This window comes from Ixodes scapularis, unplaced genomic scaffold (assembly GCF_016920785.2).
Source record: "Ixodes scapularis isolate PalLabHiFi unplaced genomic scaffold, ASM1692078v2 PGA_scaffold4__175_contigs__length_147842914, whole genome shotgun sequence".
NCBI classification, from domain to species: Eukaryota; Metazoa; Arthropoda; class Arachnida; order Ixodida; family Ixodidae; genus Ixodes; species Ixodes scapularis.
Genome location: NW_024609879.1, coordinates 117,461,698 through 117,476,709, shown reverse-complemented (window position 1 = coordinate 117,476,709; position 15,012 = coordinate 117,461,698). Strand labels below are relative to the sequence as shown.

General features: G+C 47.4%; 1 protein-coding gene across 1 annotated transcript; it reads left to right on the top strand.

Moving 5' to 3' along the window:
- Positions 1–6,939: 6,939 nt before the first annotated feature.
- Positions 6,940–7,671, top strand: LOC115312337 (the record flags this gene model as incomplete). The annotated part of the gene is made up of 1 exon (XM_040212633.1): positions 6,940–7,671. A coding segment is annotated over exon 1 (732 nt), but the record flags the coding sequence as incomplete, so codon positions are not given.
- Positions 7,672–15,012: the final 7,341 nt, after the last annotated feature.

Below are 15,012 nucleotides of genomic sequence, written 5' to 3'. Positions count from 1 at the left end.
TTTGATCTGTAATGAACCCCAAGATATTTATATGCATAGACATGTTCAAGAAGCCTATCGAAGAAAGTGTAGTTAAAATCTGCTGGACTTCGCTTAATACTAAAATTTAGAAATTTTCTTTTTGAAATATTTATTTTGCTTTCCACTTTAGGCACACAATCTGAATTGTGGTTAAGTCGTTCTTATATCCATACAATCACGAATGCTAGGTATTTTTCTATACATCACAAACAAAATCATCGGCATAGAAACGGATGGTGGACTGGATTGTAGCGGGCCAGTTGTTTACGTACAAAAGAAAAAGTAGTGGGCCCAGCACCGTTCCCTGTGGTACTCCTGATTTTACTCTCCGATGACATGAGAATTCACCTTCATAGCAGACGATTTGCGGGCGGTCGACGAGGAAGTTCGATGTCCACTGTCTGACGGATGGTTCTATTTGGAAAGCGCATAATTTAAGAAGAAGTCGTTGATGTGGTACCTTGGTAAATGCTTTTTGAAAGTCAATACAATTGCATGGGTTTTCGTTTTAGAGTGGAGCTTCTGATGGAGGTCTGTGACAACTTGAAAGAGCTGGGTTTCGCAAGAATGATATTGCCGGACACCGTGCTGGTTTACGAAGAGCAGGTTGTTGACCGACAAATGATCCATGTTATTTGAGAAATTTGCATGCTCCATCAGCCTACTAGGTACACTTGTCAGAGAGATTGGTCTATAATTCAACAACTCATTTCTTTGACCGTTCTTAAAAGTTGGAGTGACTTTTGCTTTTTTCCCATTGACAAACATTTCACCAGTACCTAAGGATTGTGAGAAAAGTAAACAGAAGAATGAAAGCTTCATATTTGCAGAGCTTAAGCAGTTTCGTTAAAATACTATCAGGGCCTGGAGCTGAATTTGTTTAAAGATTTTCTTTTCGTTTCTGAATACCAGTGGCACACATAGTGATCGGAGTCATTTGAGTTAGTATACCATTTTCAGGTAAAAAAAAACAGGCAAGGGAAAGGTCTCATCAGAAAGCATTTCGCTAAAAAAATTGCCAAATCGTTCACACTTGTCAACAGCATCCAGCTCGTCTCCTGAAGAATCAGTAAAGAAAAGGGGATTGGAAGTTTGCTTGGGTTGAACTGCATTCCAAAATTTTTTCGGGTTAGTTTTTATAAGGTCGCGTAGGTCTTCGTTGAAGAACTTATTTTTCTTTTGCTTTCTTTATATTTTTTACATTCATTTGGTGCATTTCGTCTGCTTTGGACATGCAACCAAAAAACGTGATATTTTAGCCTGTCGAAATTGTCTCTACTTTTTATTGAGAAATTTTTAACATGGTAGGAAAACCATAGTTTTTCAGCAGAGGACCGAATATTTACTTTTGGAATGAATTGATTGCATAACCCTTCCATCTTATCTTTAAATAATTTCCAATTTGCTTCCACTGTACTGGAGTCAAAGTCTACCTTGTATGTCCTTGAAAATTCTTCTAGGCTTTGGCACATCTCCTGTGCGTTCGCCCTACAGTGATCGTAGATACATTTAATCAGCGGACTGTGTTTTTCAATTGGAATAGATAATTAAACGTTTATAGATACATGATCACTAAGCAGTACCATAATATTAACTAAAACTATAGAATCATGTTTAGACGTAAATAAAAGATCCAAGTAAGCTGAGTTCCGGGTCGGCTGGTCAACCACTTGGGAAAGGGGGAAATGTGCTTATTACGTCGACTAAGTCGGAAATTTATTCAGAAAAGTATTATACCACGTGTCAAAGGATATAAGATTCGGAAAAACCGGTCATGCTGTCTCAAGATAGTTAAAGTCTCCTGTAATTACATAGGTATCACTGGGATAAGAATAAGCAGGGTTTTCTAAGCACTCATGATGTAAAACCGAAACATTAGACAGGTCAAAGGATTTATAACATGCAATGAGTGCACGAGAGCAGTAGGCATTTTAATCCTGACCCAAACACCTTCAAAACTTGATATTCTATCATGATTCTGAACGCGTCAACAATTTCTCACAGCAATCAACACTCCCCCTCGGCGGTGTTTTATGCTATCATTTCGGGCGATAAAATATGAATTGCTTAAGATCATTTCGGTATCTGGAATTTCTGGGGTTAGCCAGGTTTCGCTGATTACAACAATGTCTGAAGAGCATGAGTGGACAGCAGATAAAAGCTCTTTCTTTTTTGAAAAAATTCTTATTGCGTTTGCAATAAAATAATTTAAGGTAGCCACGGGTGAAGGGTGCTTTTGCGGGGAGGAAGACTTGTTTTGCTTGAGTTACAAAGGAACCTACTTTACACATCCCGCCTTCGAGTCGAAGGGGAAGAAAAAGATTCGCGCCCTGGCTGGACGTGCTCCGCATGGGCTCCGCTTTCACCTGGTTATAGCTTTGTATCATCGCAACCACACCAGTCGAATTGATACCAAAGTGTTCCTAACGTCACCAGGACCACATCGGTGCCAACATCTTCGCCCATCGATACCGGGTACGTGAATCATTACCGAATTATGACCAGCCACGCCGGCACTCCTCGCTAAGCCTAACGTCGCCTTCGCTTGGCGAGGCGGCCGCTGGCTCCACGTCAGCCCTTAGCGACAGAAGCAGCAACCACCTGCGCACGTGCGGTTCGCTCCACCCAACGCACCGACATGAGCGCCTCCCAACCAGCTGCCGACGCGGGAACTTCAAACTCTCCGCCGCCGCCTACCACCAACTCGCCGCCGCAGCAGCTCCCAACTTCTCCGACTAACACCACCATTCTAATCACGCCAAAGCGTGTCGAATACATGGTTGAAGGGACGAAATCGATCCCGACATCCTACGTGAACCTGGATGGAAGACAATTCGCTCCCGCATCGCAGTAACAACCGCTACTTCAGCCACCACCACACCCGCTGCTGAACCCACCAAGCCCCAACAAAAACGCCGACAACATCGCAAGAAACCTACCACCCCGCCAGAAGACCCGCTCCCCCCTGATGACTTCAAGGTTGTCATTCGTCCTCAGGGCGGTCTGGACCTCAGCACAACTAATGCAGCCCAGCTAGCCGACTGCATTTCCACCAAGCCAAGATAACAGACTTTGCTCAAGACCAAGTACGCATAAACACCCGTTCAAACTTCATCGTAGTAAGTACCCCCGATGAACGCAGAGCCCAACAATACATGGACCTCAATGCAATCACTTGGAACGCTACCCACTACCCCGTCCAAAGCCACATACCCGCACCCAGCACCACCACGCGAGGAGCAATATTCCAGATCCCAGCTGAAGACTCCGAACCACTAATCATGGAAAGCCTCACGCGTCATAACCCCACCATAACGGTCCTCGACGCCCGTCGCATCAAAGACACGGGCATCGTGCAAGTACTTTTTTTGGGGTCGTATGTACCCTTCTGGGTGCGGTACCGTGCGGTTATTCTTCGTTGCTACCCATACAAGAGGAAAACCGAAGCATGCATGGCCTGTTGGTCAGCTGGCCACAGGCGAGACGTCTGTCCCAAACCCTCACCGAAACCCCACTGTACAATTTGTGGTACACTGGGCCCCACACCAAATCACCCATGCCAGCCTCGCTGCATCCTCTGTGGACAAGATCACCTGACGGGTGCAGCGGGATGCCCTAAACGCTTCCAGCCTCGCCGCACCCTACCGAAAACCCTACCCAACATACCCCCCTTCACCCCTGAGACCGGACCTGACCGCAACACCACGACCTTCAACACACCCGGACTCACCTACAGCCAAGCCGCTCAGGGCCAGGTGCGCGCAGCTCTGCTCCCAAATCCCCCAATTCACCCACCCCCACCCCCGCCCTCCACATGGCAAAACGAAATGCGCCAAATGCGCCAGGAAATGCAGCAATTGCGTAGCACTATCACCCTCCTTCGCGCAGACAATGAGCGTCTACAAGCGGAAAACCGTCTCCTTAAACAGCAACTCCAAACCCCCCACAACCCTCCAGCCCCGTCACCCGATCAGCTAACCACCTCCCCCCCGAATAAGAAACGGGCACTGCCCCCCAATACTGACCCTCTCCCCACATCGTCAGGCAACGCAGACATAGCCACCCTACGCGCCGAAATAGAAACGGCTTTCGATAACCACCGCCAACACACCTCTGCCCAAATCAATGCAATCCAGGAATCGGTACATTCCCTACATCAAGAAGTCCTACAATGGATACACCTTGCCGCCCCAGCTACCACACCCCTACCTATAACCCACGAAAATGACTCGGACCTCTAACCCACAATACATCAGGCAATGGAACTGCCGCGGTTTTCGAACTAAAAGAGCCAACCTCCAAGCACACATTGCATCCATACCCAACCCCCCTATCCTCATAGCACTACAGGAAACGTACCACTCACCCAAGCTCAAAGACTATGCATCTCACTCCCCATCGGATTTCCCCCATATAGCCACCCTTGTACATCGCAATATTGCCACCCAGCACGTAACTTTCGCCTCACCGATCCCACATATACTCACCACACTCCACCTTCCCAAATCCCCTGTCACACGCCTGCATGTTCTTAATATCTATAGCCCCCCTAAATCCAAACACATATCCTTCAAATACATCTTCCAGCAGGCACTCGCTTTCACTAAACGCGACCCTCTCCTTATTGTAGGTGACTTCAACGCCCCTAACATAGAGTGGGGCTACTCTTATACCACTCGCAAAGGCCGCCTACTCTCTGAACTCACCCATTCCCTGAACCTCGCCCTTCATACCGACCCTTCCTCCCCCACACGCATTGGCAACAGTGCCCAGCGCGATACCACTCCCGACCTCACCTTTAGCACCGGACGACTCACCCTTCACACATCCACAACACCACACACACTTGGCAGCGATCACTACATCATCGGCCCGTGTCTTACCCTCAAAGGCATCTCCACAAGCCCCCCACTTCCACCACCAACACACACAGATTGGGATCTATTCCGTACCGAATGCCCACTCCCACCCACCACCACCTGTGATTCCGACCTAGAACAATGGACGACTCACCTTTTCTCAGCTAAACAGATTGCAACCAAAACTATCGACCCTCCTCCCCCAGCGGAATATGTAGATACCCACCTCCGTAACCTCTGGGAGGCCTACACCAGCCTAGAGCAGCGCTGGCGGAAACATAAACACCGACGCAACCTTCGCCTCAAACTACAAACTCTCCGCACTAAGATCGAGACGCACGCACTCACATTAGCCAGGAACAACTGGAACAATATTTGCGACGAAACGCGAGGCCAGCTCTCTACTAAGAAGGTTTGGCACATCCTCCGTGCCCTACTGGACCCGCGCACTACTAAGACGCAATCTCGCCACCAAACCACACAAATTATAGCGGAAGCTCATCTCTCACCCATCGCCCTATGCGACACCCTCCGCTCCATATACATCCCACCTCCATCATCACACCCTGTTGGTCCTCCACAATACACTGGCAACCCCAACCCAGAGCTCGACGCCCCCATCACCTTTGCAGAACTACAAGCGGCGGTGCAAGCCCTCAAACGCAAAACCACACCAGGACATGACAACATCACGAACACCCTCTTACGTCACCTCAATGAGAAGGTCCTAGAACACCTTGTACAGCTCTTCAACCAACATTGGCTTGACCACACCCTTCCCTCCACCTGAAAACACTCTGACATCACCCTTATCCCCAAACTTAGAAAAACACCCTCCATACACAACCTTCGCCCCATCTCACTCACCTCCTGTCTCGGCAAAATTCTCGAACACGTCCTGCAGAATCGCGTCAATGCGCACCTTGAATACACACAAACCTACCCACCTAATATGATCGGCTTTCGACCCAACTTATCCACGCAAGACGCCCTGATACAGTATCATCATGATTTCCCACAACACCCCCCGCAACGAGATCACACCTCTATACTCTCACTAGACCTCCAAAAAGCCTTTGACAATATCTCACACCATAGCATCCTTCAGGCAATCTCATCCCAAAACCTAGGCCTACACTTCTACCACTATATCTATAACTTTCTCGCAAAACGTACCGCTACCATCCGTTTGGGCCATGTCCAGTCTGATTCTTTCCACATGCCAGACCGCGGAACGCCACAAGGAGCGGTCCTCTCGCCCATGCTCTTTAACCTCACCCTAATCCCACTTGCCCGTACTCTCCTCACTATCCCTACATTACGCAGCACACTGTACGCAGATGACATTGCCCTTTGGGTCCACTCTGGCTCCGACCAACACATTGAAGCAACACTTCAACACGGCCTCAACCAAGTTCTACATCACATCGAACCTTTGGAGCTCCAATGCTCCCCACACAAATCCGCTCTCCTCACCTTTACGCCGCCTCGTCACAAGCCCCTCCAAAAAAAACCCATCCAACTTTTTATACACTCTGACCCAATACCACACACACAACAAGTTCGACTTTTAGGCGTCACCCTCACACACAACAGATCACCCGCACCCACCCTCCAATACGTAAAGAAATATGTTACCCAAACCTCACACCTCATTAGAAGGATCGCCACTAAGCACCACGGCATCAAGGAACAGGACCGCCTCCGACTCATCCACAGTTTTCTGCTCAACCGTATCCTATACCAGCTACCCTACCTTAACCTTACACCCACCCAACTCGACTCCCTTGATGCGCTCCTCAGGAAGACATATAGACATGCTCTCCTACTCCCCCCTCACGCCCCAACGCACCGCCTGCTCGACCTCGGCGTACACAACACAATACGCGAACACCTAGACCCCCACCACATGTCCCAACTCACCCGCCTCGCATCCTCACCCACAGGGCACTACATTCTTAACACTATAAACATACTCCCCCCCACCATCCCAATCCCCCCACTCCCCATTCCACCGCACATACATAACCGCATTCGAGTCCACCCAATCCCTCACCACATGCACCCAACTTTCCATAAAGCCCGGCGACTAGCACGAGCCAACATCCACGCCAAACTATACCCACCATCGCCATGCACACTATACACTGATGCCACACCCTACCCTCACAAACCTGCACACTGTGTAACTGTTCTCGGCCAACATCCACCACCAAACGTCACGGCGGCCACCATCCTCACTACAAACACAACCACGGCGGAGGAAGCGGCCATTGCCCTTGCGCTCGCCCAGAGCCCCACCCCCCAATTCGTCCTATCTGATTCTCAGCAGGCCATTCGCAATTTTATTCGCGGCAATATTTCCCCCATGGCCTTCCAAATTCGCACCAACAACCCTCCATCCGACACCGTGACCCTGCTGTGGACACCAGCCCACACAGGCGTAGGCGCTAATGAGATGGTGCACGATCGTGCTCGTGAACTTATCGACCAAGCCGCCGTTTCAACTGCGCCTACACGCGATGCCCCTGCAGGCAAGCCTACCTCCCTCCTGCAATACAGGGATATTACCCTACACTACCGCCTCCTCCGCCGCCAATACCCACCTCCGCAACCCCACCTCTCCCAAGAGGCAGCACACATGCTGCGCCTCTTACAAACACACACTTTCCCCCACCGAACACAACTAATACACACTCACCCACACCTCTTTACCACCCCCGCCTGTCGTGCCTGCGGGGCATTCGACACTCATTACCATTCCCTTTGCGAATGCCTCGCAGACCCATACCCCCCTCTTCCCTCCCCTCACCTCTGGGAGCAGATGTTGCGCGACCCGGAGGAGTCAGCCCAAGTCCTGACCACCTCCCGGGCCCTGGCGATCGCGGCGGCCCTCTGGGCCTCCGCCACCCCCAATATCTGATCCCGGAAGAATAATAAAGTTTCCTCCTCCTCCTCGAGTCGAAGATATACAGTGAGGTTCCAATATTCAGTTTGTTATGACCAGGGTGTAAGATAGACAGGTAGGGAAACGGCCCGTAGAAACCTACCGCAGCGCCGTGACCGGATTGTGTACTCGTCTGCTTGCGGGTACCCCCGATTTGCGACAGATGGTGCTGCGGCGAGAGGAAAAAAATCGGAATCGGATTTGCATAGAACTCTATGGGAGAGTGCGGAAAATAAAACGAGAACACGACAGTCCTCCATTGAAAATCCACGAGAAACCTTCTCCATCAGTTTAACCGGTCGCCAGCGTTCGCCCACCTGGAGTGAGAGTTTGCGGTGCTCAACATAGATGGCGCCACAGAAAAAGAGAAAACCGAGGGGGACACAATCCGGTCGCTCATTTGGCTCTCGTTTCACCACCTGTCTATCTTCCACCCTGGTCATGACGTAATTTAAACTGGCGACTGTGTTTTCGCAATCATATAGACGATGTAAGTGATGAGGGTTGATATTTATTTTACCATATATTTGACAACTATAAAGTGCTTCAATGATTACAATGAAGTGTTGCGCAGAAGTGTCACGCAAACAAATAAAAATAAACTACACATTTTACAGAAGAAAGCTGTGCGTGCTATTGTCAATGTTTCATACTATGATCATACTGAACACTTGTTCTAAATGTTTAATATAAAACCTATTTCAAATATTTACTGGTCCCCACTTCTTGTGGCGTACAAGAAGTCTACGCAGTTTAAAAATAAAGTTTTTGAGGAATTATGTAACCTAGTCCTTTTCACTTCCTCACATCAACTCCGCCCTAAAGAAAAATTGTTTCATCATCACATACATTATATTATAACCACACGCTAAGTTACCAATTAACTACTGTATTAAATGAATTATTTTAAAAGGTGTTGATATTCATGCAATGACACTGGCAGAGGTACGAGCACTATTTTAGGGTTGTTTTCTTAAGTATGGCTAAGGCATATGGATCACTACCATTCTATACCATAATAAATGTATTAATTATTTTTCTTGTTTTTGTTTGATCTATGGTCTGTACATTTAAAATAGTGCTCTTTCTCTCAATGTAGCTATTTTGTTCGTTTTTTGAAATTGCTTTGGAATCGCCTGCTGTAAAGGGGGCCAGAACCTCCGTCAAGCTGCTGCAGCAGCTTTTTGCCTTGGTCCCCCGTTTCAGTGATGAAACAAAATAAAGATTTATTATTATTATTTATTTGTAGCCTTCTTATATTCAGGGTGTTTCAGACAACGCAGGCCAACTCGCTCCTGCGAAAACTAAGCATCCCACAGAATAAAGATTGACGCCGTGTTGGTGGGTGTCTGCCCAAGAGCCTATTTAGAAGAAATAATACTGTTTGAAAAAAAATTGTTCTTGTTTTGTTTTTTAGAAAGTAACTTTTTGTTTGTTCATTTTAAGGCCTATCTCCCTGCGAGGTGACCGATGAAAAAAACAAAAAACATTCACGGGTATTCGCTGTTTTGAATGTTAAAAAATAGGTGCCACCTCATGAGTCAAGGACATTTTCTTCTCGTGAGAAAGATGTTACTGGTTTCAGGGTGCAATTTTAGGGCTCCCCTGAAGAAAACTCTGTCACAACTTAAGCAAATCAGGCAAAACACGAATGTAACTTCGCCCTGTTTCTTTAAGAAGGGGGATGTACAAAAGGTTTCAGAACATAGCTACGTTTCAACTTCCCTGTTCTTATCGATAAATTCGTTTTGTCGTTGCGATTCCCATTTCTCATAAATGTATAGCTTAAAACCACTTTGCAGAATAGACGAGCTGGCTAATCCCGTTAAAATCGTCTCCGGATGAAGAAGCAAAAAGAAATTTCGAACCACGTACATTGATCCGATGTCAGTATGCTCTGGGCGGAGTCGATTGTGCACATGCAAATTAGACGCTAATACAGAAACTAATAAAAGCGGACTTACAAAAAAAAGCAGACTTTTCGGGCGTGCAAAAGAAAAGGAGGAGAGCGTCGTAGCGCAAATAAAGATGATTTCGATCACGTTATATATGGTGCCGAAATTGCGATTGTCTTCTACGACTTCTACGATAAAGGCCGGCACCCGTTGTACGGTCCTGGAACTCCTTCCATTTTTTCAGTCCACTTTTATGTTTGAGGCGACGCTACACCGCCTCCTCTCTTCGTTCTGCTTTTATGTTGTTGTTTCTTGCTTTTATATATATATATATATATACGTTACGTTCGAAACATCCCGTACTTTGCTTTGACTTTTTTTGGTTTAGTTTTTACTTTCTTTTTCCTCGCTACCCACGCGGGTTCATCTGCTGTCTATGGCCGGACATCTGGAGGGCCGTCTGCAACTTTGCTTGAAAGGTTAAAAAGGCGCGAACATAACAGAACGATAAAAGACACAAGCACGACACAGACAGGCGCCAACTTCCAACTGATCTAATGAAACACGAGTCATCGTCAAACTGTCGATCCCAATCACCTAAACACATGCGATTGATAAACTTTCCTATCGCTCATTACACACAGCCCTCAAGAAACAAAATTTCTTTGTTTAGCAAATAAAGGGATGGCATGCTTACGCATGTGTCAGCCGCTTTGTGTATACAGAAAGCTTCGATTAATTCTCTTTCTATCTTCTCATTCCCTTCCTTAATAAACCTTGTGCGCTCTAACAAGTCTGAGTGCTCCGCAAGATGCCCACCCGAATTATTGCGTACGGCAAGCTTGTGTTCGCGCGCTTTTTTTATTAAAGCGTCGGCTGGTCTGACCGATGGAAACTTGGCCGCAACTAAAGGAAATCTCGTAAACCACCTTAGACACGCATTCGGTCGATCTTGTTTCATGTCTTTTTTTTAGCACGTTACCTTTTAATCGATATTATTCAACTGGCCCCAACCAAAGTTTTATTGCAACTTTGTTATTGTTGTTGTTTTTCCATGGCCTTCCACGATAACCTATTTCCGCCTTCGATTAAGTTTCCAATCCGAAATCTTCATATGTTATTTTTGATATTAATAAGTGTAACCTCGTAATACATTTCTTTTCATATTTGTTTTGAGTACGAGGTCAAGTCTGCTGTGGGTCATCGTTTGTTGATCATACGGCCTCCCTCGGGCATACACCAGCGCGTACTTGGAGATGGCGGGCTATGCCCTGTGCTTCCTACCACTGAAAAAAAACAAGTTTTTGCGATGTGGTAGAAAATCCTTCTTTGGCTTCCCGAAGACCAAACAAACGTGAATAATAAAGTCACTTAAAATTTAACTGGAAGAGTTATCCAAGTATGGCTTCAAAGTCGACACTAACGCCTCAATAGACGATTATGATAACTCCATGGAGATGGCGGATAACTACACGAACGACAGACCAGATGCACAACTGAACACTCAGTCCTATGTAGCCGGGTGGGCAGCTAGTCAAATCTGTCATCATGCTTGATAAGTCCAACTGCAATCAGAATCATGAAACACCTCGAAAAACATTCTGCTGAAAAACAAGAAATACTCGCATGCGAAAATGACACCACCTTACGACTTAGCTCGACACCTAGCCGGTAACGTCAGCCGTGCCTTCGACACACATTTCACTGATATATAGCACCAAACTAGAGTTTAGCTGAAGGTGTACTTGAAGCCGCTGATCGACACTCCAAACAGAGGCACGGTGTTCAAGGACTGCCTGGACACGCACGTCAACGAGTACTTGAATATACTTTTGAACTGCTTCGTCAAGCGAGCAAGCAAACAACCTGCCAGAGTCTCTGGGAATAGAAATGCGAAAGCAAAAAAGGTCACACACTGCTATAGTAGGTTACAGGTCAAGAAGGTAGCGGCAAATGCCCCTCAAAAGGAATCGCATATCCCTCCGCCATCTCCACCTCCAATAGCGTCCCATCGTTTACGTGACGTCGCGGCCAACGCGCGAGGAAGGTCTTGCCTTTCTGTACATATTTGCTTTATCTTTCGATAAAGCAAACCAGACTTAGCAATGTGGAAGCCACCAAGCGGAGATCAGAGTTTTCCCCCTCCGATGGAAACAAATACGACTTTCAGGGATTAGCTTCCCCCTCCGATGGATACAAAGGCTGCTTTCAGGGTTTCGGTTCCCCCTCCGATGAATACAAAGGTCGCTTCTTAAAAAGTGGGGGTCGAAGACAAGTTGGCATCACTCTGTAGCCAATATCCATTAAAGCGGAACAAGGGGCGTTTCCAGTGAACTCTTCTTTCTACTGCGGAGGGATTTGAAACCGGCGCATCACGCTTGTGGGAGGAGCATCTCCTACCATCTTAACTTGTAACCGACGTAGCAGATTGCAGCGTGCGACTTACAGGGCAGTATGAGCTGGACTACGTTATTCCTTTCCTCTGTTTTGATGTTAGTTCCTACCAACGCCGCCAAATCAAATAAACAAACGTGTAACGTGCAACTATAACAAAATAAAAAGTGAAGCTTTTTATAATAGTTTCGTCGTGTACACTTCCGCTTTGTTTGTTGTGGACCCAACACCGACGGCGACCACCACCGGCTCATCTTCAATGCTCCTACCAGCTTTCCGCACGATAGTCGTCGTTAAAGAAGGTCTTTGCTGGGTGATTTGTATCTTGGTGTTGTCTGCTAATTTTGTTTCATTTGCCGTTGTCCACGACTGTTCCCAATTTCTTTTGTTTTAGTGTGAGATGAATACCCCATCTTTTCTGAAAAGTTTGAAAAGTGTTTGCACACTCATTTTTCTCGTTACTTTTTGTTTTAGTTGTGGTGCTGGGGCTAGTGCGCTTGTTCTGCTGATGTTAACATGTTGTTTGCGCACGTTTTAATAATCACATTTCCAGATAAGAAATTGTGACAACTCAGTTTGTAATGGATCAACAGTAACCTCTTACGACGTAGTTCGAGTCGCTAAACGCCTTTTTTTTCCCTTCCCAGACGCGCTTCAAACGCGTGTGATCCCTTGAGGCGTTTCAGACCGCAAAATAAACTGCTCGATCTTTGTTTATGCGCGCGTTGTTATTTGATTGCTGCTGCAGTTGCGATCAGTGGATTCCCGTTTGCAAGCGAACTCACCGCAATAAAATTGTTTCAGCTGTTGGGGTAACGAAGCTGGGCTCGCAAAGCTCGAGGACGTCGCGGAGCTTATACTTTTACATTGCGTCGTCTGCTTCCGTAAGCTTCGAGTCCGCTAGAGGCGCCACTGTCGCGTTCGGCGCCGCTTCTATACACCAACTCAACTATCCTACGTCACGCCGCGGTGGTGGCGCGCCGGACGCACTTCCGGTCTGGGACGGTGGGCAGAAGTCGCCGTGCCAGACATGCATTCCTGTGTTCCTTTGGAAGAAACGAGACAAAAAACCTGCCTTCTCGTCAAAATGCTGCGATGGGGGCTTTACAAAGAGAGTCTGGGAAGGTTTGAAGATCAGTTTTCATGTGTTTTTGCACCCTCCGTTCGTCCGAGAACGTCGATAGCAGCCGTGAAAAGGGCAAACCTGACGCTGTCAAACTACGATTGCGTGTGCGGGCCACAATTTGTAGTCGCCAGATGTATTTTCTTTGTTCCAACATGACCGAGAGAAAACCCCCAAGTTGTCCGGACCACCCACGGATTCAGTGCGTCTTCAAATTCACACGGCCGCCTGATCGTTCGAACTTTCGTCTGCTCTTTTAAAGTTGTCTGTTTTTTGTCGTCTGCTCGTTCAAACAAAAGCGGCCCGTAGACCAAACTTTGACCCGGTGATTGCAATAAGAAGTAATTGCAGGCCTCAAAATACTTAAGTAGGCTCGGTGTAAGCAGTAGATACAAGATGTTGATCATTGGTACCGGTGGCCATCACCTACTTGTTACGCTTTGTCTGTTCCCGCTTCCGATTTTCAGTATCGACGTCGATCATCGCAGCTACCTTCTACACTTTTGCACCACGAGGGTCGTCGCGACCGAAAATAGCTAGAAGAGTCTCATCATGGTTTTGTACGTCCATTCTGCGGCGGTCATGCAAATACATCGCCGCACGTCAAATTATTTATGCAAAGTTTAGCAGCGTAACGAGCCTTGATGATTTCGCTCAGGCGATTAAAGTGGTAAGACATTGCGATGAGGACGTAGAATCGACAACTCCAACGCAAAAAAGAGTATGCAGACTCACACAGACGCCGACAACGTGACATTCGAATGGTTTGTTGACGCGGGACGCGGTGCGTCTTGCCCGTACTCCATTGCGCGTGCGTTCCAACTGTCGTCTGCTCTTTCAAACTTGGCTGCTTTTTGTCGTCAGTTCGTTCAAACGACAGCGGCTCGTAAACCAAACATTGACCCGGTAATTGCAATAAGAACTAAGTGCAGGCCTCAAAACACTTTTGAAGGTTGGTTGGGGTAAGTCGGCTAGGTGTAAACAGATACAAGAAGTTGTTGATCATTGTTACCAGCGGCCATCACCGACTTGTAATGCCCGATTCTACTTGAGGTTTTCAGTATCGATGTCCACCATCTCAGCTACGGTCCACGCTTTTGCAGTCCGAGCGACGTCGCGATTGAAAATAGCGAGCAGAATCTCGACGTCGGAGTCAGGCTTTAGCGCCCATTCTGCGGCGTCCACGTGAAATGAATCGCCGCAAGTCACATTATTCACGCAAAGTTTTGCCTCGATAGTTTTGCTGAAGCCGCTCAAGTAGTCAGACATTGTTAGGAGGACGTAGAATCAGCAATTCCAACGCGAAAAAGAGCACGGGGACTCCCACCGACGCCGACAACAACGCAATTCAATGGTTTGTTTATGGGCGACGGCGGGCTTCTTGCCCACCATCCACGGCGCATGCGCGGCGCCGGTGACGTCCGCTAGGGGCGCTCCGGTTTGTTTGTAAACATGAGTTGGTGTATACACGTTTGCGAGTCCGGCTTCAGGGCGCTGCCATCGAGCGCACCCCACTGAGGAAGATAGCGGCGCCCTGAGGCCGGACTTCCAAACGTGTACAAGTTTTCAGAGGATATCGTATTTGGTAATACCCCCATGATGGGGCAGCAGCGCCGCTTTATACTACTATACTACTCACATCGAAACAAATTTTGTTTTGCACATTGTATATACACCGCACGAATTAGTTCTTACAAGCTTTTGTTGTGGAAGGAAGAGTCGATGCTCTTGGAGTTTTAAACCTGTACGTCTTCGTAAGATAACAGCTCTAAA